The sequence below is a fragment of the Melopsittacus undulatus genome, chromosome 13 (genome assembly GCF_012275295.1).
Source record: "Melopsittacus undulatus isolate bMelUnd1 chromosome 13, bMelUnd1.mat.Z, whole genome shotgun sequence".
In the NCBI taxonomy this organism is placed as follows: domain Eukaryota; kingdom Metazoa; phylum Chordata; class Aves; order Psittaciformes; family Psittaculidae; genus Melopsittacus; species Melopsittacus undulatus.
Genome location: NC_047539.1, coordinates 5,318,250 through 5,345,091, shown reverse-complemented (window position 1 = coordinate 5,345,091; position 26,842 = coordinate 5,318,250). Strand labels below are relative to the sequence as shown.

The 26,842-nt window shown below is 51.6% G+C and overlaps 1 protein-coding gene across 2 annotated transcripts in view; it reads right to left on the bottom strand.

The window, feature by feature from the left end:
* ATP2A3 (ATPase sarcoplasmic/endoplasmic reticulum Ca2+ transporting 3) overlaps positions 1 to 26,842 on the bottom strand; it is a 47,598-nt gene that overhangs the window by 13,221 nt on the left and 7,535 nt on the right. For both annotated transcript variants that reach the window (XM_034068840.1, XM_034068841.1), the window contains exons 2-11: positions 16,509 to 16,526; positions 16,034 to 16,116; positions 15,746 to 15,850; positions 15,158 to 15,296; positions 12,090 to 12,170; positions 10,848 to 10,933; positions 9,883 to 10,347; positions 4,790 to 4,878; positions 1,810 to 1,912; positions 1,445 to 1,576 (exon numbers count right to left, since the gene is read on the bottom strand). In XM_034068840.1, coding sequence (XP_033924731.1) covers positions 1,445 to 1,576; positions 1,810 to 1,912; positions 4,790 to 4,878; positions 9,883 to 10,347; positions 10,848 to 10,933; positions 12,090 to 12,170; positions 15,158 to 15,296; positions 15,746 to 15,850; positions 16,034 to 16,116; positions 16,509 to 16,526 — 1,301 coding nt within the window. The remainder of the gene's footprint in view (positions 1 to 1,444; positions 1,577 to 1,809; positions 1,913 to 4,789; positions 4,879 to 9,882; positions 10,348 to 10,847; positions 10,934 to 12,089; positions 12,171 to 15,157; positions 15,297 to 15,745; positions 15,851 to 16,033; positions 16,117 to 16,508; positions 16,527 to 26,842) is intronic.

Genomic DNA, 26,842 nt, shown 5'->3' with positions numbered 1-26,842 from the left:
ATATGTTTTGTCCCAAAAAAGCCATTGAATGAGCAGGACATCTGGGTCCAATCCAAAGTATTTTCCAGAGAGGGCAGTGAGGATGTTGATGCCCACCTTACTGCTTATACAATTACGTTTCATTGCCAGGAAGGTCTTGCTTGTGACAGGGACACAAGCAGCTTCTTGAACAGGACTTTTACAACAACGTAAGTGTAAATACATCAGTGAAAGGGCAAAAACCTCTTCTCCTTTTGGAGTAAAATCTTGCAAGTTCAAAGTTAAAAGGATGCTCCCACTGCAGCGAGGCTGTGAGCAGGAGCTGGGGAGGTAGATGTGTGAAGTCAATTTGTCCATGCAAAATGCCAGCACTGTCTGTGGGTGTTCCAGGCAAACACCAAGCGGCTCCCAAAGGCCAAACCCGGCACAAGGCATGAGTGCAGTCACTACAGTGGGTGCTGTGCCTATAAAAGCAGTGCTGTCCCCACCATCCTGCACACTCATCACAGCAGCAAGGACACCTGGGAGCAGCTGCTGTGGAAACCCCAAAATCCCATTGGAGATTTCAAATCACAGAGCCACAGAGAGCACAAGCAAGAAGCAGTGAAGAACTGGTGCCAGGGAACTCCAAGGAAGGGGGTTCTGTCCCTGCATAACACAAGGAGAGAAGCTCCAGTGACCAACCCCAGCCTGAGAGGCAGTGCAGTGATGGGTACACATAACCAAGCAGCTGCTGGACTGATACATGGCTAGGAAATTCCATCTCCCTTATCAGAAAGGAGGCAGGGGATTTATTATTACCTGCTCTGGCCTATCTGGGGAGGAAATGCCAGAACAGGGAGCCCTTCCTTCGAGCAAGAAAAGATATTATGAGATCTAACAGCATGATACCAAAGCTGAGTAAATCCAGGCATGAAATAAAGTGTTTTCCCCAGGAGGAGGGAGATACTGGAGAGCTGGAGTAAGGGAATAGCCACGTCATGGTTTAAGCTGAACCCAGGAGAAGCCAGCACGGGGTATGTTCACATCAGAAATAGGTGATTCCAAAGAGCAAGCCTTGTTCAGGCAGGGGTTTGGTTCATGCTGTGCAGGACAACTGCTCAGTGCAAACTGGGCACCTAAAGATTTGCTGTGGAGCTATAAAACTCCAAACCTCTGCATCCAGAGCTCTGGCCACTGTCGAGGGGGTCTCTCCCAGATGAGCAGGGACTAGACTGGGTTTGAGCCTCGGGAATCACCTGGTCCAAAGCTCCATGTGGACCCAGATTTGTCCCCCCAGCCCTGGCATCACCCCCCAGGGTCATTGCCCTACCTGCTTCAAAAGCAGCTCAGGCCCCTTGTGAGCCAGGGAATTTCACCCAGTGGCAGGTCAGTCCCTTAGACCATAGCAATGGTTACTGCTCAAAGCCTTCTTCTCCCTCTTATCTCCCAGCACTGGGGCTCACAGGGGCTGCACCCCACTCACTGAATTGCAGGCGTTGGCTCGCTCCACCTTGGACAGTTTGCTGATGTCAGTGTTGAAGACATTCATCTTCTCCACCAGGCACGTCAGGGCTGTTTCAGTGGCTTCCCCCACCTTCTCGTAGACTTTTTTTGACTAGAAAGCATAAAAAAAACCCCAAAACTTAAGCTTTAGAGCATGTCCTCTACCTGCTGCGCTGACCAAGGATGCTGCCACCCACTGCACCACCCCAGAGCTCCCAAAGCATCACCCTGAGATACCAAGGATGGGCATCCCAAATGACAACCTCCACTGGCTTTGCCCTAAAGTGGCCCAAAGCTCATGGAAAAGCCTCCCCTGTCCCCCACACCACCCCAGTGTCCCCATACCTCATTGTAGTCCAGTGAGGAGTCGTTGCAGAGGGCACAGATGGTGGCCAGCTCCACCAGCCCGTCGTACTGCCCGCACTGCACCGGCTGCTCGTCCTTCAGGCTGCAGGGAGGAAACAACACCCAAAACTCACACCAGCTCGCATGGTCAAATCAGCATAGAATCACAGCCTGGTTTGGGCTGGAAGGGGCCCTACAGCTCACCCAGTGTCAACCCCCTGCCATGGGCAGGGACCCCTTCCACTGGAGCAGCTGCTCCAAGCCCCTGTGTCCAACCTGGCCTTGAGCACTGCCAGGGATGGGGCAGCCACAGCTTCTCTGGGCACCCTGTGCCAGCGCCTCAGCACCCTCCCAGGGAACAGCTTCTGCCTAAGAGCTCAGCTCAGTCTCCCCTGTTCTGGCAGGTTAAAGCCATTCCCCTTGGCCTGTCCCTACAGGCCCTTGTCCCAAGCCCCTCTACAGGTTTCCTGTAGCCCCTTTAGGCACTGGAGCTGCTCTAAGGCTTCCCCTTCAGAAGCCTTATCTTCTCCAGGCTGAACCAGCTCAGCTCTCTCAGCCTGGCTCCAGAGTAGAGCTGCTTCAGCCCTCGCATCATCTCCATGGCCTCCTCTCTCTTATATATCCCTTTAATTGTTTTCTGATAAGTGGGAGAAAGAGCTCAGTTAAAGCCCCAGGCTTATCTATAAACACCTGGGTTCATATTTTGTGCTTTACTAAAACACGGCAGGACTAAGTTGCAAATGAAGTATCATAGGAGGCAAATAAACTCTAGAATTAGCCCCAGAACAACAGGGGCTGCTGAGGAGCCCAAACCAGCATTAGACCTGAAAGCAGGGGCTGCCAAGAGGCTGATGATGAAGATGATGGACAGAAAAGGGGCAAAGGAATTCAACTTTCATGTTACTATCCACTCCCCTGGGGATTTCCAGTTGGATCACTGGGGATCCAGGCGAGCTGTAGAACCGGCAGCAAGTCCCTTCTCCTCCCCTTGATGCTGCTTTGTGCTCTGGTGAGCTGAAGGGCACCCAAGGGAGCATTTAAGAGCAGCAGACAAATTAACAGCTGCATTGCTGTGGCTGCTTCCAAGCAAGTGGCAAACTGTGGCCTTTGCTTCCTAAACAGCAGCTCTTTGCTACATAACAGAGCACAAATGTCGCTGGAAAGGGGCAGCCCTGAACACACCAGGCAAAGCTGGATGCTGCCGATGGCCCAGTGGCAGAAACAGGAGTGATGCTTTTCACGGGAAACAACAAATGATCCCAGTTCCAGGAGAGGTAACTGCAGGTTAAAGCTGCATAGACCCAGCCAGGTCATCTGCTGGCTGGAAAAATAATTTGTCAGGCATTTATTAGGATCAGTTTATTCCACTGCTGGTTCCCAATGGAAAGAACATTTTGGAGCCCTTGTAACAGCTCAGGAGCGGAAAACAGGGAGTGGCCAAGGAAATCTGAGGGACTGCTTGCTGAGGGACAAGAAGCTGCAATGGGCTGACAATGGGCAGGGGAGAGCCGCTGCCTCCTGCCCAAAGGATGCTGCCCAGCCCTGGTCATGGGTATGGGAATGGCAAGGGGTGGAAGGAAGAGCCTGCAGATCCTCTGGCCATGGCTGTCATGTTTCGGAAGGTGGAAATTCCAAGGATGGCTTTTGCTGTGTGTGATCCCCTGAGTATTGCTGGGAAGGGATGGGGGAATACATCCTGACTATCGGCTGTGCCTGCACAGAGCTGGGCAAAGCACCAGCAAAGGTGCTGCTGGCTGGGTGCTGTGCAGGGATGTGAGCAAACCCTAGGTCAAGCCTGTAATATCTGCCATGCTGAGGCCAGGCTAAAGCAAACCGATCATGTCAGTCCCACCAGCCTTAGGGGAATGGGGGGGTCGCTCTGTGATGCCTAAGTTATCCCTCACATCACTCTCAATGCACGATACAAGCACAGGGCTGAAGCAAAACTCAAAAGCAACAGGAATTGTTGCAGACAATGTGAAGCCTCCTTGCAGGCAGTCTCAGAGGAAAGGGACATTGAGCTGCAGAGTTCAGTCCCTCAGTCCTCCTCATTGAACTGAAACGCAGATTGATACCAGCTCATGTCCTGCCTCACTTTGTAATGAAGATTCCCAGCCAAGGATCAAACTGGCTCTATAAATATTCATTAAATTAAGTCTGAGCCTGGGTCATTGCTCCACAGAGCACAAGGGACCATAGTGAAGAACATGTCTGGGATCACACAGCAAAGGGAGCAAAGAGTGCTTCAACCACTGGCTGAGCTTCCTCCTTCCCCACACTGGGGAGCATCACCTCCTTTCAAAGGAGGGGAACAAATAAACTCCACAGCAGAAAACCCCTCGTGTGTAATAACACACCAGGGAAAAGCCCCCATCTCCCTCAGAAACTCTTCCTGACATCAGTAGGATGTGGCCTGGGCACAGCAGCCATCTCAGCCACCCCTGCTGAGCACATGGGGCTTGGGCAGTGCTTTTCTGCCCTGGTTTGCAGCCGTTTGCATCACTGGCTCCCAGACAAGCTGGCCCTGGGTCCTGCTTGAAGCAGGGGCAACACTTGCCAGCCAATACTGAAAACATGCTGGTTTCAGAAACTTGGAGAATGAGCACGTACTGTGACAAGTCTTGTGCATCGCTATTCCCACACTTGCCATCCTCCCTGTTTCAGAATCAAGTTTGTTATATCATGATTGCTAACAAAGGGAGAGACAAGCTTGTGGGAGCCCCTCTGCTGAGCAGCAGGAGGGCAGCAGGCAGAAATGGGGTGTATGCCTCCACATTGTGTTGGGCAGGGACTAACCATGAGGGATGGGGAAGCAGTTGCCTTGGCTTTCACCCACAGTAAAGGGCAATCACCCGGTGACTGCAAGCCTGGGGTTCCCCAGCCATAGGCACAAGCTTGACCCTTCTGTCTCCCCCATGACCCTGCTGCCAACCCAGGGCTGCCCTGTGTTACCCGTGAAGCAGAGGGGACCCACACTCACATCTGTCCTTCAGGGGCATACGTGGAGCCGGTGATGCTGAACTCGTGCAAGCTGCACTGGGTGCCCTCCACCTTCTCCATAATGAACATCTGTGAAAGGGAAAGGTGGAGACAGAGCATTAGGCAGTGATTTGTTGGTACAACCCATGTGCCCAGCATGGAGACCCGACAGCCACTGCCATCCCAGCAGTGCACTGGGCTCAGTCCCCCCCAGTCACCCCCAGCTCCTGGCTGTTCCTGAACCCTTCCACCTCTCTCCTGCCTTTTACATGTTCACCTCCTCCAGCTCTGTTTCCATTGGAGAGGAGCGATGCTGAGCCAGTTCCTAAGAAGGTAGCTGTGTTTTTCTTGGAGCAGAGGAGCCAGGTCCAGCTTTCCACTCCTGCCCCAGATGCCCTGGAAAGCCTCTGCGGGGCAGGATCCGTCCAGCTGCCCCTGCCACCCCTTCCAGCTCTTGGCCACCAGCTTGCCTTGTATGTTACTGGGCTCTCAGCTCCGCTCTGGGCACTGGCAGTGTGGCACCTCAGTAATAAAGCCCCTGGGAGCAGTACAAGTCCCGTATGCTCCATTTTTAGCGAGTTTTGCCTTTCAAACTTCCTTCCAGTTTCTCTCTTACTGGTACAGTGAAAGCAACAACCCCCCAAACCTAAACCACAAACCCCCCTCTCCCCAAGCTGTCCCAGACCCCATTGCCCCCTCCTAGCACAGCCCATCCTTTGGGGCAGCCTCCAGCTGGAGCAAGAGCGGTGCCTGGCCCCAGCCAAGGCGACACTTTGGCAACGCTTGTTTCTGCTTAATCATTATTTATGACCCAGGTTGAGGCCAAAAAGTAACAATATAAATAAATAAAGTTGTGTGATGAATGCGTTTTCCCAGCTGCAATTGCCTGTCTGGAGCAACCAGGAGGGAGCCTGGTTTTCCTCTGGTTGTTTGAGATGTTCCCCAGGAGAGGGAAGCAACAGATGCTGGAGAAATCGGGTGGCATCACTCAGCACCAGAGATGCAACAGCTCTGGGTACCAGCCATTTAACACAGTGAGCTTTAGTGTTATTAGTGTTTTATTTAGCTGACTGTTATTATTAGTTATTGTTAACTATAAAAGGGCACCCCACCACAGAGACATCCCCATGCAGCCCAGTATCCCCAGATGCAAGCTTAAAGCCAAGCCATAAAGGTCAAGCTCAGTGAAGCACCTTTACAGCAGGTTTAGCACCAGGACACCTCAGTGGGTTTTCTCACCTCTACATTCTATAGGTTTGGGCAAATCAAAGTGGGAGGTTCAAAGCAAACACCTCCTGCATGAATACTTCTGAGCCCAAAGCAACCTCCTCATGGCTCAGAAACACCACCCAGGTACTGAAAAACCTGGAAGCATCCGCCCCAGGCACTGGTGGTTTTGCCTGATAGGGGCCTGTTTGTTTCCAGCCGCTCATGGCTACAAAACAATTCCTACTTCTACAATGGCAGCTTTCTTATTAAAAAAAATTAAAAATGGGAAAAGGAAAAAATATAAAAGTCATTCCAGGCCCTTTATTTTTCCAGGCCTCTTTAAAAGAGGTGCTGTGTAACCCACAGCAACCAGAGGTTACAGCACTTTTCCTGCCTGCTCCCAGCTTGTGTGACTGGCAGGGGATGGGCAGCCAGGGCACTGCAGAGATGTTGGCAGGGGTTTGAGTGGTGCTTTAGCACTGAAAAGGGGTCAGGTTTTCAGGCAGGGAAAGCAGTCCAGAGGAAATGGCTGTGTCTTAATCTGTGAAGAGGGCAGGTAAGGTTTCCATCACAGAAATAATATAAATAGTAACAGGAGCAATAGGAGGAGGTGGCAAAGCTGCAGCTTGGTTTGCAGAGGCTGACAAGAGATGCTCACAGAGACCTTTCGCATTGCCATGGTGAACACCGGCTCCAGCATCCAGCCAGCACCACCCCATAGCTTCCCCCTGCTCATCCCCATAACCATTTTAAAACCACGCTGGTGATTTGGGGGTTAACACAACAGGGAGATGGGAAGGAAACCGTTACAAGCACACCCTGCTCCAGAAGGGTTTCAAGCATTGCACCTGACAAGTCTTGTCTGACTCTGGTGCTGTATCACACAGCCAGACACTGCTGGGTGTATTTTTAGATAGCAAAGGGCACCCATGGATGCACCGTCTGCAGGCTTGTGGGGAAGGAGATGTGAAGGATCCATCTGCACATTTCTGTAGTACCTTCAAGAGAAGTACTCATCAAAAGGCAGACAAGAGAGGATTGCTGTCTGGAATAGTAAGAGGCTGCAATCAGCAGTCATTTAACCATCGATCAGCCCACGGACCAGCATCATCTTCCTCCTGTGCTGGAAGCAGCCCTGGCACCCACCAGTAACTGCCAGAGCCCCTGGGAAACCCCCAGCAGGGTCTCCCATTAATTAGGACTGGTTTAGACAGACAGTGCTGCTGAATCAAGGCAGTGTTCTGCAGATTTAACAGCAAATAGTGCCCACACAGCCCCAGACCGGCTGCACTGGGAACAGGAGTTCGTACATACAGGCTCTGCTACAAGGTTTATTGAGGATAAACCCCTTTCTGCCCTTGTTCCCCAAAACACCATCTCAGAGGCATCCAAACATCACCTCCCTCTCCCAGACATGAGGCTCCTCTCCAGCCCTGTCCTGCTCTGCCCTCCACAGCAACAGCCTCAAGCCTCCACAGCCACACTCACATCTCTGCTTCGGGTCCTGACTTTCAAACACCATCCTCGAGCTCCTGGAAAATGAAGCTATGATGTGTAAAAGGTGCTGAAGGTTTTAGGAGGGTGATTTAAATGTGCAAGAGCAAAGCTGCAATGTTTCTCTGCCCCTTTTCCCCCTGCCAGACTCCCATCACTCCCAACCACATAGTTATTTAATAGCTGGGAGAAGGCTGTTCCTGGTTGCTCCACACCACAGGCTGGGTGAGACAGTGGCCTCAGAGATCCCAGCTGTCTGTGAGTGACACAAACCATAAGTTCAATCTGATTTAATAAGTGGGGTTTTGGCTTTACTGTGATATTGCACAGCTGTAACCTCTGGTGGACTTGAGATCAGAGCACTTCAGTGGGCACATAACGCTCCTGTGCATCTGGGGGGCATGGCTTCACCCCTCCTGACCACCTGGCACCCACATGCATCCTGCTGAGCTGGCTCTGCTGCATGCCAGTTATGAAATCCAGACACCAAGTGAGACTCAGAGCCAGCAACAGAGCTGAGGGTTTAAAAACAGACCTAAAGCCTTTTAAGAGTCACTTTACAGCTCTACAGACCTGATGCCAGCAGTAAGATGTAGAGGGCAAGCACTGCTTGGCACCATACCCTGGCTGAGCAGCTACACTCAGTCAAATTGAGTGTGAGTTAATGAAATCACACTCAACTAATGCATTTCCCCAGGTTATCAATAGGGTTTTGTGGCTTTTCACCCCCCGTGGCTGAGCAGCTGCTGGGGCAGGAGCACATCCAGGACACAACAGCAGCACAGCACAAATATTTACCCACCCATTGCTCAGCAGAGCCATCAGCAGCCCCTGTGCTGCCGGTATCAACACGGGAATCCCTCTCTGTTAAACATTAACAGCCACGTCTGTGTGTTCTGGGGCCAGCCCAGCTCTTGCTATTGCACCCTGGGAGCCAGGAATCAGCCAAGGGAATAACATGGATATTGGAATGGGGCTGTGGGGAGATGGGGTGGGTGATACATTGAATGTTTAATTTAATTGAAGTTCATTCTGCAAATGATGCCTGATGTTAAAGCCCCTCATGCCTGCCACTGCCCCACTCCATCCCCTCCATCCCCCTCCTGCCTTCTCCCTGTCTCAGCATCCCTAACCTTGCCTCTCCCGATCCTGCCACACTGCAAGAGATGGTGGCACTTCTTCCCGAGTTCAAGGAGCAGATCCTCCAGTAGGAAGTGTTTTGGAGAAGGCATGGTCACTCCCACCTCTCCTTCTGCAGTCTGCAGAGCTGAAGAGAGCCCAAGTACTGCTGGCATCACCCTTTACTTGCTTCCCTGCATCACTGGATCAGAAAATGGACTGGTGGGAACACGTGGGCAACTTGGCCACTGCCTCATCCCAGCAGTGTCTTGTTGTAAATCATTACAGAAGAGGAATATCAGATGTTTCCAGTCATTTGTATTTTGTGCTGAGCAAACCAGTGGCCAAAGCCCGTGGCCAGCTTGCAGCACAATCACAGCTTCCCACCACGCTACCAAAGTGTCAGAGAGGAGGAATGGTGGCCAGGTCCATTTTTCCCCACAGCAACACATTTTCCAAGGTTCTCCTATAAAACTGACATGCCAAGGCCATGAAGAAAAGCTTTCCTGAGACTTGAGTATTAATGGGGAAACTGAGAAGTACTTGGATGGTCCAGGCTTTCCTAACAAGTCACCTCTCCATGCAGCCAGGCAGGCAGCAGCAAAGCTCTCTGGTAGACTAGGAGCCTGCAATCTCTTTGCCAAACCACACCAGTGCTCCCTCTGCCAGAAGAGCTTTTCAGTCCAAGCCCAGCTGCACACATCTGCTGATGGCAGACCTTCCACCAGCAGAGGACAAGTAACCAAAGCACCTTTTCATCAGGTCATGGGTATCTTCTCTTAACCCATGGATTTCTACACAGGCTTTGTCACAAACTCACACACTGCAGTGACCCTCCAAGTTTTGATCTCATGAGCCCAAGCTTTATCATTTCTCCCTGGTTTGGTTAAAAACAGGGGGGAAATGGGCAAGAGGGCAGAGGCCAATTGTGCTGGCATCTCCAGGAGCTCTGTCTCAACTCCACATCCCAGCAGGAAGAAATGCTCTCTGAGAGGTAGCCCTGAAGTAAATCTGCAACATAGCATCTCCAACCTGCTGCGCTCATAAAAATGACTTCTCAAATAACAACCATGCCAAGAGAAGCCGTCAGCCTCACTGACCCTGCTCAGGCACAGAGGAAGCTCAGAGCTCCCTACAAACCATCTTCCATTCTCACCTTCACAAAACAAGTCTGGTGAGGACAACAAAGCCCAACACCCCACGATGGGGATGGAGCAATGCAGAGTGCTCGGGGGCTTACAGAGCACTCCCCCTTGAGCACCCAGCACTCACCCGGCAGACAGACATCTGGTTGGTGGTGAGGGTGCCAGTCTTGTCGGAGCAGATGACGGAGGTGCAGCCCAGGGTCTCCACGGAGGGCAGGCTCCGGACAATGGCATTCTTCTTGGCCATGCGCCGCGTGCCCAGTGCCAGGCAGGTGGTGATGACAGCCGGGAGGCCCTCAGGGATGGCAGCCACGGCCAGTGCCACTGAGATCTTGAAGTAGTAGATGGCCCCCCGAAACCAGGAGCCGCCGTGGACGGGGTCACTGAAGTGGCTGACGTTGATGACCCAGACGGCAATGCACACCAGGAAGATCACTTTGGAGAGCTGCTGGCTGAACTCATCCAGCTTCTGCTGCAAGGGAGTCTTCTCAGGCTCAGTCTCCACCATCTGGTTGCGGATCTTCCCGATCTCGGTGTACACTCCTGTTGCAATGACAACCCCGACGGCTTTCCCAGCGGCGATGTTGGTGCCCTGGTAGGGAAGAAAGGGGACAGAGTGGGTATGTGGGCATGAAACCTTTCAGTCTGAGCAGGGAAATGGGGTGCTTGTTGTGAAAGGAGAACATACGATCTTGGTTAAGGGGAAATGAGACATTGTGGGGTTTGACATAAACCCACCCGGAAGCAGCTGGACATCCCTCCTGAGAGCTCTCTCACCCCTTGAGGACCTGACTGCTGTCTGAGAGGAGCATGAGCAAGGAGAAAGCCCAAATGCAACAGCTCCAGGCTCAACCACAAACCTTTTCCCCACCCATAATGCATCCTACCTCATGGAAAACCCACAGTGGTTGCCTGAGGCATTTAAGGGTGTCATAGCCCAAATGAAGCAGGTTCTTATTTTCATGGATTTGGGTCTCTCTCACGCATGCACTCCCTTTCTCTGCTCAGAGATCACTTGCCTCCATCACCCTCTTCACTTGGTGGCTCTTTGGAAAACCACAGGCGAGGTGGGGACAGGCATAAAGGACTTACAGAGAAAAGCATGTTCTTCTTGTCCTGGTTGACAGCCCGAGGGTCAGGAATGGGGTCTGCATGCTTGATCACTGACACGGACTCCCCTGCCAAGACAAGAAGGGGGAGATGAACCACATACATTTCCTCTCCAGCCTGTGCTCAACACTGCTCTGAGCCTTCCTAAAGCAGCATTTGGCCATCAAACCATCCATCGTGAGGATGTCAGAGCTGAGCCAAGGCACTCTGAAGATGAGGGCTCCAGAGAAACAAGCTGTGTACAGCACTAGGAGACACAAGCTCCTACACAGCCCAATGGGATGGTGCCAAATCCCTGTGCCAGGGAGCCCGCAGGTCAGATGGGAATTGCAGGGCAGCACAATGGGAAAGTTGCTCAAAGGCAGGTTGGATGGGGCCTGGAGCAACCTGCTGTAGTGGAAGGTGTCCCTGCTCACGGCAGGGGATTGGAACTGGATGAGCTTTAAGGTCCTTTCCAACCAAACCAGTCTGGGATTCTATGCAAGCCATTCTACTGAAGGTCTGTATTTATCCTTTGCAGATCTGCCCTTTCTCTGCACTTCTTTTTGCCCCTGGAGAACAAAGTTAATGCAAAGCCATGTTTTGAGGAGACTGGGCTCCTTTCTTCATATTTTTAACAGTTTTTCTGATTTCCTTCCCTGCTGTCACCTCCTAACTTGATGCACTTACAAAATCAATACAAAAGGGCTGAAACACTGGAAAGCCCTTTTTGTCATCTAAACATTCATCAGATCACAGAATGGTTTGAGTTGGAAAGGACCTTAAAGATCATCTAGTTCAAACCTCTGAGCCTTCCTTGACAGCAGAGATTATTCCTGAAATACCACAGAGTTATCAGCTTTACAGGCTTTTCCAGAGGCTTTTTTTGCTTCAAAATGAAAGCCCCAAATATTGTCACCTCTCCCTGAAGTCATGAGGCCTCATGCACCAGTGGTCATCATGCAATGGCTGAACCGGGGGAGAATGGGCAGGAACTGAGCACCTCCTCTCTTGTGCTGCACAGGAAAGCCCCATGCTTTGTGCTTTGCAGGAGGGATGCCCAAGCACCAGACTCATCTCACCTATGCCATGGTTTTTACATGATGCTGGGACCTCCCCATTTTGTTCTCCCACCCATTTCCCACCCCAACAAAGCACTCAGCCCAGGATCAGTCCCCAAATCTGGCTCCAGAGGGAAAGCTCTGCATTCAGCAGCCACCTCTGCCCCGTCAAACATGTATGTACCTGTGAGGATGGACTGGTCAACCCGCAGGGTGGTGGACCGGATCTCGATGATACGGATGTCTGCTGGCACCTTGTCACCAACTGCAAGGACAAGAGAAGAGCAGCTCCATCAGGTGCCCCCAGCCCTGCCCATCACCTTCCCCAGCTGCCACCTGAGGGAAACTTGATGTGGTTTGAGCCAGGTTTGCCAGGACATGTAGCGAAGCAGGAGCTCTGCACAGGGCAGCCAAAGCAAGGCATAGCCCTGCATTGCCTGCCCCACCACATCCCAGTTTCTCCTCTTCCCTGCAAAACCCCTACAGCACCCTCCATCTTCCCTCTTCCATGCAAAACCACCCAAACATCCCAGTTTTAGAGCAGCCTGAGCCTCCCGACATCACTCTTTACCCTGTTTCAGGGCTCCGTGGGCTGACTGGAAGCTATTGACACTGGATGACCTTTCCTGGCTGAGACAAACAGCCATCCACAGGTCTCCTGGCACAGTAGGGTGGTTATGGGCGAAAGCAGCCCCATCAACTCACAGCCACCAATCACCACCCTCTCAGACGCCTGTGCTTCCTTAAGAAAACCATTTAAAGCTCCTTTCCCTGCTGGGTTTCTTCCTCCTGCTCCCTTATCGGCTGGACACAACTGCGTTCCAGGGCTTCGGAAACACTGATGCAGAGTGAGCCCTGGCTCAGAGCACTTACATCCCTTACACAACACTGCCGGCTTGGCTGCTAAGGAGCGTCTCAGATCCCAGACTTTAACGAGCACTTCCTCCCGGGGCTCGTAAAACCACCCCTGAGCACAGCGGGATGGGGCTGGCATCGCTCCATCACCAACCACTTATTCCAGCTGCACATCCCGGTGCTCTGGGATGCAGCGTGAAACATCTGCTGTCAGGACAGACCTGCCCTGATCCACATTGCAGCTGGTTTGGGGGGAGTGGTTAATGCACAGACTCCCCAAAATGTACACTTCATGCACTCAGACTTTGGAGCATCTTTATGGGAGCTAAGAGCTCCACTGCTCGGGGAGCTTGGCAGGGGATGGCAAAGCCAGGTCTCCTTGTCCCCTCCTTCTGTATAGAACTCATGGGCAGATGAGGAGGGAGGCTGGTCCTTTGTGAGGTTCAATACATGCCAGAAATCTGGAGAGGGACTTTTCACAAAGGAATATAGTGACCATACAAGGGAGGATGGCTTTAAACTGACAGAGGGGAGATGTGCAACATTGGGCCCCAGTGCCTTCTGCTCCAGGGTGGACAGTGGATAGCATCCCAGAAGGCTTGCATGGCACAGGACAGACTTCGGTACTGTCCTGGAGGCTGCCATTAGCCAGCCATTGAACACATCACCCAAGCATGGCAAGTCCCCCCTGTGCCAGAAGCCAAGGGAAGGAGAGGAACCAGACACTGCTGGAGCAAAGCAGGAGCAGGCAGGTGGTGCAGCACCTGATGGAGCTCCCTCAGCAATGCCCTGCCTGCTCTTTTGGAGTAAGGCAAAAAGCTGGTGCTGCAGCCAAGTTTAATCCATACATAGATGCCTGCACAAGGGCTCACCTTGACTGCCTTGTTATAAAAGAGCAAAAATCTGCTGGGAGCTGGATTTGAACAGCTCACCAATGAGCAACCATCATAGAACCATAGATTAATGGATCTTATGATCATCTAGTTCCAAACCCCTGCCACGGGCAGGGATGCTTAACCCTAGACCATGTCAACCAAAGCTCTATCATCCCCCTCTTAGTGCAGCAGGTTTTCTGCTCCCTGATGCTCAATTTATTGCCTTTGCACAAGCAGAAGCCTCCTGCAAGCACTGTCCCTGCCGTCCCCAGGATGTCACCCAGAGGTCTACTGAATGTTCAGAGCTATTGCTCCTGGTGCACTTTCCTATCAGGCAGCCTGATTGCATCCTCACCACTTGCTAGAACCTCCTAAACCCAGTTACCTTGCTAATCATTTGCAAGCCCTTCCAAGGAGCTCAGTTCTTTCCCTCCCAGTGGTGATGCTGACTGTGCTGTTACAAAGCAGTATTCAGCTGCTAGCAGGCAGGCAGCAAGCACTCAATTTGGGGGAAGATGGCAGAATTTAATCAATTATTAATTAATTAATTTAATTAAAGGCCAGGTCAGCAGCTGGAGAGTATTTCCAGAGCTGGCTTGAGAGCATGGCCACCTTGCCCAGCTGAGGCTCTGGCCCATGCTCCTCTTCTTGATCCTCCCTGCGTTATTCTTATGTTCATCTTCCAACTGCAACCCAAATGGAAGACATAAATAACAGTGAGCTGGCTGGGCGCAGGAGGGATTGCAGCATGTTTCCACTAGCAAGGCCACAAGAAGGAAAGGAGAGGATTAGTTTTGTGGCTCTGGGGGTTTACAGCATCATTTAATGAACAAACAAAATGGGATAAGCAAAACGCATCTCCTTTAGGTCTTGCAGGGCAGGCAGGAGACCCCAGACATCCTTTGCTGAATGCAAAACGCCATTAGAAAGGAACACATCAGAAGAAAGCCCCCTGCAGCTGGTCCCCTCTGCCTTTCGCCCTTCCCAAATAACAAATTCCAGCTCCCAAGAGATCCTGCCCACACAGGCAGGACCAGCACTGCTGCCTGCAGCACTGAAACCCCTCCGAGCTGGTGGCAGTGCTTGCCTGGCACCACCATGCAGCACCCAGCACCAGCCCTGTCTGAGGGATGCATGTGGGAGAGCTGCTTCCAGAGAGAGGGAATCTTGGCGGAACACTGAATGTTCTTCCAGTTCTAGCACATGGAGAAACCCCCCCGAGACACAAAACCTCTGCCAGAAATACACACTTCTTGTTTCCCCTTCCTGCTGTTCTCTTGCTCAGGGCGCAGCCTCAGCAGGCTGATGAGCCCCAGCTTTGTCCCACATCATTTCACCTCTCTGCATCTGAAGGGAAACTAAGATCTGAAGTGTACACCAACAAGGTGGCCATGCCTCCAGAGGAGATGCACATGGACAGTATGGCACTGCCACAAGGACCGCAGGGTGGCCACCACCAAAGCCCTCCTGTTTAGCACCACCTCCCCATCCCACCCTGTGCCCTAAGGTGGTGGAACCCTACCTGCCACCTCCACGATGTCCCCAGGAACAATGTCCCGGGCGCGGATCCGCTGTACCCCACTGCGGTCAGCACGGATCACCTTCCCCATCTCGGGCTCATACTCTTTCAAGGCTTCGATGGCACTCTCGGCGTTTCTCTCCTGCAAGTGGAGGAGCAGCAGAGCTGTCAGTGGTGGCACCAGGCTCCTTCCCCACCTGCTGCAAAGACAGAGCTCCCAAACCATGGCCCTGGCTTTGGTGCCCATTTGCACCATGGATGGGGTAAATGCCATGTCTTCTTCAGCTGCTCTGAAATGGTCCCCACTGGCTTAAATCACACCAGGTCTTGGGCACTGATGTTGTCATTCCTGGTTTGGGAAGCAGCATATCCCACCCATATGTTTTTCCCCATCCAGCAAACCCACCTCAGATCAAGCTGCAGATAAATAAATGTCCTTAAGTTGAATATATACAAGAAGAGGAGCATCACTGGCTGAACTGAACCTTTGAGAAATGAGTTTCTAATGGCAAGAAGCAACCAGACCTTCAAATGAAGTGTCTCAGCCATGTGGAGAGACCAGCAGGGCAGGTGAGGGGAGCTACAACTTACCTGCCACACACCCACCACAGCATTGGCAATCAGGATCATAATAATGACAACAGGCTCCACAAATGCTGTTGTGGTCTCTTCTCCTTCTTCAAACCAGGCCAGGATCTGGTGGGCAAGAGAAGGACCACAATGTGACTGAAACAAGTACCAACACTGCAACCTCCTGCAGCACTGCTGCTACATCTCCTTCATCCATCATGCACGTTCCTCCAGCTCCTTTGCTCTTTGGCTGCCACTTGTGTCCATATGTGCCCTAGAAGGTGCCCACCCCGAGCCCAGGGTACTTACGAAGGACAGAAAAGCTGCCATCAAAAGGATGCGGACGAGGAGATCTTCAAACTGCTCCAACACCAACTCCCAGAGGGACTTTCCTGGTGGGAAAACATGAAGCCAAGCACAGTCAGTGCTCAAAATAACCCAAGGCCACAGGGGTTTATACCACTAAGGCCACTCAGACCAACAGGGCCCGTTCCTTGGTCGCAGCAGAGCTGCTCCAGTGCCCACTGGTCATGGGGAGCTTTAACTCCCTACTGTTAAACACCTTCATTCCTGGCATTGTCCTGGCAATGTAAACTGTGTCTAGGTTTAACCAAATCCTCTGTGTTTCTGGCAGCTTTGTCATCACAGGAAAGCTACTGCTGCCAGCCCAGCTTTCTCTGGGATTAACACCAACATCAGAAGACCCCAGAGACCCCCTCTCCTCTTTGTCCTTCCACCCAGACTCAAAGCATGTACCCACCTTTACCTCTAGCCCACAGCTTACCTTCTTCTGCAGGGAGCTCTGTGCATTGTCATGGACAGCCCAGTGAGCAAAACAAAGTAGAAAATGATAAAAATAAAAAGATAAATTAGTGATTTGGGCCCAGCCCAGCAACCCTCATGCCCCAGCAGTCCATCCAGTACCCCAGAATAGGATTTGTTCCACACATATTCTCACATCAAGACAGCTTGTCCTCAAACTTCTCCATCTGACACCAAGCAAGAAGCACTGGACGCTCCAGACACCACCCACACATCATTTCCCTGCTGCAAGCAGCTCCCTGGCATTTACTGCTGCACTCAGCCTGCCTAAAACATACTCCTCAGGAGCTGCCTTCTCCTAATCCAGGACACAGAGGTCAAACCATCCTCCAAAATGCCAATATGGACTCCATGGGGACTGTATCTTTCGGAGCACATTCCCTGTTCATCAGTTGTACTTTGCAGCCTGCAATGCTCCGGAAGGAAATCCAAAGCTAATGCTTAGCTGGTCCAAGCCATCCTCCTGAATCCAGCCTGGTGGGTGCTGAGCCTCCACCCACACTGCTCCCAACCACCTGCACAAACCCCCAAGAGCTCCTGACCACCACCACTGTCTCTCCAAGACTGTCACATCCCCATGGATGACCACTACCTTTATATGCCACATGCGTTGAAGGGTCCCAAGGCCACTGGGCAATGAACAAACCCCAGTACCCACCTAGGACATCGCTCCTGCATCCTCACCCATGCAGTACAGAGGTGCTGGTGCTGCCATGGGCAAGGTTTGGCCAAGGACTGCAAGGTCCTGCACCCAGGGAGGACTCAGGAGTGACCCCCCTGGTTTTGGCTGCTGATGGGTGCTCATCTTCATTCACTCACTGTTCCTGCATTCAGGGTGAACCCTTTGGCTGCCCACAGAGCACAGTCAGACCAAACCCTCTGCCACCTGCCCAAGGTGGGGAAATGCAGACAGAAAAGGAAATCTGGGGTTTGCTGAGCACAGCAGAGCTTGCTGGAGAAACTTAAGCCATAGCCATGCAACAGCAAACCCTCCGGAGCACTGTGCTTCTGGCCCAGAGGCATCACAGAGCACACGGAGGGTACAGAAGGGTACCAAGCACTGAGGTGATAAGGTACCAGCACCAGTGAGTCTGCGTAGAAAACCTCCCAGCAGAGAAAACTTGAAGCAGACCTTCCCAAAGAGCTGTCCCAAAGCCTCTGTTGTCTGCCACCTACTTCTACACCCCATGGGGTGATAATATAACAAGATATTCTTCTAAAACCTTGAGTTTCTGGGGGGGAATAAGGGACCAGCTGAAGTTCAAGAGGAACTGGCCCAAGGCAGACACACTTGATGCCCCAGCACTAGACCAAATGTGGGGTTGTCCCCAAGCAACGCCAGCACATAGCCCTGAGCAAGGGCAGGAAGTGAAACTTTCTCAGCTGTTTTCCATCACCTATTTTCATTCAGAGCAATAAAAAAACCCCAACCAACAACCAAACCCAAACCCACCTTCACTGAACAAACCGGTGAAAACAAGAAGCCTGCACTTGTTTGTGCTGCAAACTGCACCAGCTTCTGTGCTCAGACACGCTCACTACAAATGGTTTTCAACTCGGGTACCTCTTAGGTAAGGGTACTCTGATGCTCTGCATCGTGAGAAACAGACCAGTGTGTAACACCTCTGAGTATCCTTACGGCAGGGAAGTGTAAGTGTAATCCTGGAGCAGCTTCACCGTTAAGATCACCCCACAGAGCACGTCAGAAGGAAAGTGGCTCTTCCCCCTTTTGCAGCCGGCTCCTCTCCACCCCCAGCTTCCTCTCCCCAGCCCAGAGAGCCACCACAAGAGATGTGCTGCAGCTATTTCCATCCAGGCTCCACTCTGAGGGTGCGAACATGCGAGGTGAGAGGGCTGGAGGCAGACGGGTGCCACAAGGGAGGTGGATGGGGCTCCTGCAGGCTCTGGCTCTCACAGTGCCCAGGGGTGAATTTCCACCCCAACAGCCACCCAAAATGCCGTGGTCCTCTTAGTGCTTCTCCCCCATGGAGTTTGCACGAAAAGCTATAAGGATGCTGTTTGCTGAGCAGGGAAAACTGGTTTCTGTGAGCTCAAGAAGAAACACGTGCACCGGGGCAGCCAGATGAAATACCACCAGTGGCACAGTGACACTGCCATCACTGTCACCGAACCTCAATCATCATCAATGCTGCTGCAGGTGCCTCCCAAAAAACAATTCTGAGTATACTGAGAATCAGGCACCTCCCCTGCTATCAATGGCTCCTTCCACTGCCCTTTGCATGGCAGCTTAGTGCCCATTCTGCACCAAATACCCAGACAAAAAAAGGCAGAAAGTCACAATAAGCCCACATTTTTGGATCTGAATCAACCAAAACTCACCAGAAAACAGGAACGTTTGGGCTGAAGCCTGTTCCTCTCCCTTCCAAAATCTCACTAGAAATGAAATGGTTTAGTACCCACCAAAACCCATGTTTCATGTGAGTCAGGCCCATGGCACTGAGGAGGGCAGCAGAGGTGGTGCTGCTGAGCTGCAGCACTGCCATGTCCCATTGCAACAGGGAACCAGCACAATCCCCAATCTGCAGCTCCTTTGGGATAACATGGTGAGCAGTCAGGCTGAAATAGACTCCTGGCTGGCACGTGGATAGCCCCTTTCTTTGGCTGATGGCTCAGACCTCAGCACAGACATGCTGCTCTGTGCCCAAACTCCCCAACACGGCCAGAAGACAGATGCAGTAACACCACCAAGGGTAGAAAGCGACACTAGTTGCTCAGAGCATCCCAAAAAGGGGCCACCCTTAAGCTTCCAGCTTCTCAAGTGAGCAGTCCCCCATTGTGGGACCTGCAGCTTGCAGACACATATCTGCAGTTCCTCTGCATCATGGCTTCAGAGAGCAGAGCCACGAAAGCCGAGATGCCACAGCAGGGTGATGGGTGTCTGGATGTCACAGGACTGCTCCCACCAGAGTAATCCCAGAGGTGATCTCCTCTGGATTACTGAGCGGAGAGATGCAGACAGCCCCAGCTCCACTGATCCACAGGGACACAGAACACAGCAAGCTCTTGGAACTGTTGAGGATTTGCAACTCGTTCAGAGCTTGTCACATCATGACCTCTTTCCACACTGTGCCATCACATCCCAGTGACTGTGGCCTGAGCTGGGCTGCAAAATACTGATACAAGATACCCTAAGGGCAGGCAAGAAGCCCGGGGAGACACAGCGCTGGCGTCAGGCTATTTTAGCTGGAGGTTACTCTCCAGCTCCTGCCAACTCAAACAGGGCTGGCAGCCCATGTGCTGGCGCCTGCAGCATGGCAGGGCATGGGAATCAGGTGATGAAAAGGTAAATAAACACGGGTGCCACCCAGGAGCGAGGTGCAGGCTGCTGCCCTGGGCTCTATGCAGCCTTCGTGTCCGCAGGGAGACATGTGCTGGAGGCCAAAGCAAATACATCACATACAACAGGGTGGCACTGGGGTCACTTTAAGGAAACGTTTGGGCTTCTCCAGCTGAACCAGGGTCAGATATTCCCAGATCAGCACAGCCCTACAACATGTCTCCAGTGAGGTATCACATCCCGCTCTGCTTTGGGGAAACTGAGGCACGAGGCAACATTCTCCTGCTCAGAGCTGGTGCATGACCCACAACAGCAAACACCTTCAGGGTGAACACTGAAACACTGTTTTTCCCAGCATTTCAGGAGCTGCCCTAGAATAAAATCAGATTTCCCTTATGGGAGACACTTCTGCCACCAAGTGATGTGGGAAGCATACTGGCATGGTGCCCACTGCGGGGGATAATGATGAGCATCACACCTGGGCCCAGCTTTCTGTTCCAAATAACTTCCTTCGAGCCCTATTTCTTACGTTGTAAACTAATTTTAGTTTCCCCCCCACCTTTAATTTCTTTTTCCATATGCAGGTAAAGGGAAATGGATAGGGAAAACAAGGGACACAGCCAATTCCTGGGCTCTGACGACAGGAAGGGAAAAGGGCCCAAGTAAGTGGTGAAAAGGATAAGAAAAACCCAGAACATCCCCAGCTGAGAGCAGCCCCCTCCCATGACATAGAGCAGGAACCCCAGCAGGGCTGCTCTGGGATCCTTCCATCATCCCACACGACACCAGGTAGAATAAACTGTTATTTTAACTGGCTGCCTTTCCCAAGGCTGGCTGCACTGGAAGGATCTCATTCCGGAGGGATATCTGCTCTGCTTCATCCCCACTGACAGCCAGCACTGCTCCACATCACCGGCGCCCCACACAACGGGAAAGGCTTTTCCAGGTTGTTTTAACACAAGCTCAGCCCATCACCTGCTGGGTGTAAATCCTGCTGGGGATGGAGGCATGAAGCTGCTCATCACCTTGCCCCTGAGCTGCAGAACTGTCAAGAACCAGCTTTTGCAAACTAATCCCGGGTGTTTTAGTGTGATCTGGGATGACAAACACTCAAAGCCTAATGGTGCTAATGCTCCCTGATGGTCACAGAGGACAAACCACAGTTATCTAAGTGCCTCAGCTGTGTATGACTCAAATTAATCCACACATGAACAGCTTCACACCTGAGCTTCCTAAACACTGCTACATCCCTGGAGTCTGTTCTGCACCTTGCATCTCATCCAAGCTCCAACCACACAGGACTGCACTCAAGAAGAGTGGGACCTTTGGGATGCAGCTAAAGGGACTTTCAGAGCTTGCTTCAGCTTCTGCATGGCTGAGGTGGTCTTACCCTCTGCCTACCCTGACACCCTGGAGCCCACCCTCGCTGGACCACAGACACTATGTGCTGTTGCACCAAGATGGGGAGCTAAGCACATCCTTGTGCCAGGTGGCCATGGACAAGCTCTGCTTTGCACCACAACCCACGCCAGGAGGATGTGGCTCTTCCCTGCATCCTCCATCACCCCAAGGAGCTGGTTCCAAAGCCACAGGTGGTCTCCTTCCTGTGTCCCTCCTTCCCAAGTGAAGGCAGTTGTGGCCCTGGCTGTGCTGAGCTGGGGAACCACCTCTAGCACCTTATTTGCGTACTGCTCACAGCTGCTCTTTCCTGCACACGGGGTGAGTTCTGGTTACACACTGACTGCTCAGGGCTACTTCAGAAGGCAGCAGGAAGAGAAAAGGAACGAGATACAACCCCCCTCCCATAGCAAACACCAGCAGTTTGCTGCTCTTCCAACTCCCCAGCACTTGTCCCTGAATGAACCCTGCCCTGTGCATTGCAAAACCCCAGTGCTCCCTCCCGGCTGGGGGATCCACAGCCCCCAGAATGAGCAAACCTGAGGCAGGAGGAAGTGCTGGGGATGGCAGCAGCCTGGCAACGGCTCGCAGGGCAGCACAGGAGGATGCTTGGCAGAGGTTTAAGGGATAGGAATGTCCTTGCTGTTTTCCAGGCTATGCTTTAGGGTGAAATGATCCAACTGGTTTTCTGGCTGGCACCCAGATGCTGCGAATGGCTGGCAGTAAAATCAGCCCCAAACATTTCTGGTTTGGGTCTCAAAGCTTCCTGTGGCAGAAAAGGCTCCAGCCTGACTGCTTGTCCTACCCTCACCCTGCCCTTCCAAACCCACCGGTATTGAGCAGAGCCTAGCACCATCAGTCCCTCCAGGATGGTGACAGGGCCCCAGGAGAGAATAGGTACATTCAAGCACTCAACCCACGGCTGTGGTCAGAAGGGAGAAGCTGGAAGGCTCATTCACACCTTTTTCTGGCCACCAAAGCTTATCTCAGGAGGTCAGGGACTAGGAAACACAGTTATCCTGGATATGCCCCCCCACAAATCCAGCCCTGTGCTATCTCTTTCTCTCTGGAAAACCTGCACATCCCCATGCTGATGGATAAGCCACCACCACCACATCCTGTTGTGTCCAGGTGGAAAGAAACAGGGATGAAGGGGGGAATGTGGCATCAGACTGATGGTCCAAGAAGCTGCATGAAGTAAGTAAGGATAACCTTGCGAATCCCACCCAAACTTCCCTTATTCTTGGAAACAGTTCATCTCCAAAACACTGGATAGCACAAGCTTCCCTCTGCCATGGTGCAGGGGTCCTAGCATGGAGCCATGAAGCATCTTCCACTCATGCCACGGTGAAAAACAAATCAGTTCCCTGCAATAACCCACCTCCTTTTCTTAATGCTAGGAAAATAAGGGGAGATTTTGCCCCCCCAAACGAAGCCACATCTCAAGCAGCTCCAGTGCCTACGTCATGTTTGCAAGAATAAAGTACTGGGGAAATCCCTATGGAATTGTGGTCTTCCCCCCCTCGCCCATCCCTGTCCTCATGGGCACCCAGCCGATCCCCACGATCATTGTGGGAGTGGGAGGTAGCTGGGCAGAGGAAACCCATGGCTCCAGGCTGGGATGGATTACTGGAGCAAACTAAAAGCAGCGGTTTGTTCCCTCCTGCACCAACGCAGTGGAAAGAATTTCCAGCTCCGGCTCCCGGGTGGAAAAGCTCAAAATCTGCATTTAAATAGTAACAGGTTTTGGAAAAAGGGAAAAAAAAGTAAAACCACTACAGGAGCTTGAATAAAATAAAGCTTAAGCCGGGGTGGGGTTTTTTTTAGGTTTGGGGTTATTTCAGGTTTTTGGTTTACTTCTCCTTATCGCTGCTTCGAGCAGACCCTTTCCAGAACTCCAAGGAAAGGTACAGGATAACTCTGCTCTATTTGTGAACCTTCTGCCAGAACTGCCACAACCCCAACCAAGACACACACTGCAGTTTCAGTATATCTTCTTCTTTCACCCTACAAATAGCATTTTATTTCCTCCTTTATTGCTCTAAAACTAGTTTCTTCAGCTCATTTCCCATTGATGCCCAGCAATGCTTTTTCACCCTTCTGGGCTCTGCGGCAGCCTGCTCCCGCATCCCAAGTGAGATGCCCAGATGCCACCCTGAGCCAAAACTCTTCCAACCCAGCACACCGGGAATATTAGGGCTGAAAAGGCAGGTAAGAAAATGAGACTATGATGCGCTTCCAGCATCAGAGACGTTTGTACCTGGATGGAGGAGAGGGGATGCTCAGCATGCAACAAAGGGCTGTTGTGGCTCAGTGTGGCAAAGAGCATCCCTCAAAACTGCCTCCCTGAGGATCTGGTGAGTGTTTACACTGAGCCAAGCATCTCTGATAAGGCTGTAAGCCTGGTTTAGTGGTGGCCTTGGCAGTGCTGGGGAATGGTTGGACTTAACCTTGAAGGTCTTTTCCAACCTGGTTGATTCTGTGATTCTACTCCACTAGCCAAGTGCTATGGAAAGTGCAGGAGGGTCCTGGTTGCTGCATTCAGCAGCCCAGATGCTGCAGTATCCCTGCCTAGAGGACACTTCTTCCATCACCCCAGAACTAGAACACCCAGTACCCATCACCCCAGGAGAAGACAAGCAGGGAAGAAAGGGGTTACCTTCCCCCTGCTGCAGCCCAGTGTCTTAAACTGCATAAAACTCCCTTTCCCCCAAACAAGGGCTCACTGCAGCACCCCTGGCACAGCCCAGCAAACTTTTGGCTTTGTTACACTCTTTGCTCAACATCTTGCAATTTGGCAAGTTTCAGACTGAACTGCAACCAGTGTGAACCCAATTCTCGGGACACCTGCAAGAGCCAGCCTATTGGAGTTTGCCAGATGAAACCCCTCAAAAGCAAAGCCCTAAACCAGTAACATCAATGTAAAAAGAGAACTACAACATATTGCTTTTAAATCCAAATGAGATTTTCACTCCTTCCCTGCCATTCTCACCCCTCCAGAAGCTGATGCTTTGATCAATATGTTTAACTGAGATGTTTTAATTGATCCTGCTGCCACCTGTAGCCAGGCTACAGCCTACAACCTGCTGTGTATTTATGGACCAGGAAAGCCCAAACTTTGCATGCTGAGTTGGAAGAAGACCCTACCCCAAGCTCAGGGATGCAGGGAGTCCATTCCATCCTAAAAGCACAGAGCTCTGGAGGAGGGGGGCTGCATTTTCTTACCCATGTGTTTGTTCTGTGGAGGAAATGCCTCCACCCCAGCAAGCCTTTGTGAAATCTGAAGTTTAAATATGAGATCTCAACCCATCTCCCATCTGCTGGTAAAGAAAATCAGGCTGATAAAACACAGCCAGCGCATCCATAGGGCAGTGCACCCCCCAATGGGTGCCAATGAACTGCTTTTCCACTCAATGAGCTCAGACTGAGATTAATACTATTAATTTCTGTGCAGAACTCCATGCCCCGGCTGACCTGGCTCCCCCCCCATGCACACATTTGCTTTTTCTGGTATCTGTTCTCAGAGCACAGTCTATTTTCAGCAGTCCTCTTGGATGGGTTTTCATGGAAAATGAAGGCTACACTGCCCTGGGTTTAGATTAGATCAGAAGACAAAAATTCCTGTAGGATAGAACAGATCTGTTCTGCTGGAGGAAAAAGGGGCAAGTTGGACAATTAATACTGTTCATGGATGAGCTCCCTGGGGATCCCACATGTCTGGGCAGCTGAAGCAGCTCCTTTCCTGGAGGGAGATACATGGAGATCCCTGGAAATATGAGTCTCATCTAGGCTTTTTCCATTATCCCCTTCCAACTATGTGTGATATCTCTGTGTGTGCCTAAGGATGAAATATTATATATATATATATATATACACACAATACCTGTCTACATTGTGTTTAAGAATCAAATCTTTTATGTACCTGTGTGTATATATACACATAGATACCTACATACATTTATGTCAAAAAAGGGTGAAAAAGGAAAGAATCATTTGAATTAAGCTTTTATGAACCAAAAGGAGCCCCAGAAGAGGCCTGAGCCATGGTGCTGAGCAGCCCCAGGTCACTGCAGGACTCTCCTCTGAAGAGGAACACACCAAAACACCACTGCTCCTCCAATGGGTCTCCATTTACCTGCTGGCAACAGAAGGTCCCTGACCTCTAAAGCACACAAAAGCCCAGGAAACCTGCCAAACCCCAAAGGACACAGTGGCTGGAGGGGAACCCTCAGCAGTGCCTGGAGCAGGAGGACGATGGACACAGCTCCATCGCTTCCCGTCTCCGACCCCACGCGGCTCAGCCGTCCTGGTTTATTTCTGGTTTTCCATTCACTCCCCACATTTCTCTTATTTTAGCCCTTCTGTTGACTTGGAAGTTGCAGGATGGAAACAGGACGGTGCAAACAGGCAGGTGAGGGGAGGGTGATCCCGACCTCGGCTGCCAAACTCCAGCTGAGCTGACAGATGTGTTACAGGGTAAATCACTGGGGATTCGGCCATCAGGTCACTGCTCAGCTAACTGAGCTCCTCTAGAGGATCTGTGCTTTCACTCCCCACAGTGAAGGAAGCAGAAGAGTCTCCCCCACCCACACACCCCTCCCAAAACCCAACTGATTTTTATCAGCAACAAACACAAGAAAAACTGTTTTCAAACCAGAAAAAAAGCCCCAAACCAACAAATTCCCATGTAATAAAGAAAGTATTGAACATAAAAAGCAGCCCTTGCATTTGCAAGGAGGGTGACTCTGCAAGGACTCCATGGATAGCATCCAATTAAATGAGGTGGAAAATAGGGCATTTTGGCCATCGATCCCCAGGAGGAAATGGAGCAGGCACAAGGGTCAGCTTTGCACCCAGTTCCTAGGAGCAGTATGGCCACGGCTGGTAGCTTTGGGGACCGCATGACTGTGCTGGAGATGGTTTCATCAGGATGGAGGAAACCCCTTGGCGCTGGGGCTGCCCTACTGCTCCCACAGCCACCCGACACAACCCTGCCCTTGGGTCTGAATTAACTCACATCCCTTCCCCGCCTCCCCCCACACTGGTTTAAAATACACATAGTGGCTAAATAGCAGGAAACACCCGAGGCAAAAATACCACGGACAGGAACCCAGGGGCACAGGGGACGTGCGAGAGCAAGAAGCGGATTTCCTCCCCAAAACATTGCACCTCTGATGGTGACGGTGACCCTGCCGTGGGCTGGGCTGGACCATCAGTGCCATGTCCCTCGTCCTCGAGTACCTTCACCCGTCAGCATGGGACTGACAGCTCTCAAGAGGGGAAACCCCCAGCTTTTCGGTGTCTGTGTTTTGCTTCCCCTCCATAAAGGGGTCTTTCATTCAAGTGGCTCATGGTGACTTGCAAATGTCAGTGTGGGTTAAAAACCCCATACAGTTATATACATAATCTCAAACGAGAGAGATACATAATCTCAAATGGGACATATATATGTATTTTATATATATATGTATGTATATATATAAATATAAAAATCTTGAACAGGTTCATATGGGAGCACAGGGGACAAAGCCAGGACCTACATCAGCATATCCAGCAGGTTGCTGAAGATGTAAATTTTAGAAGGATTTTGATGACCAGAG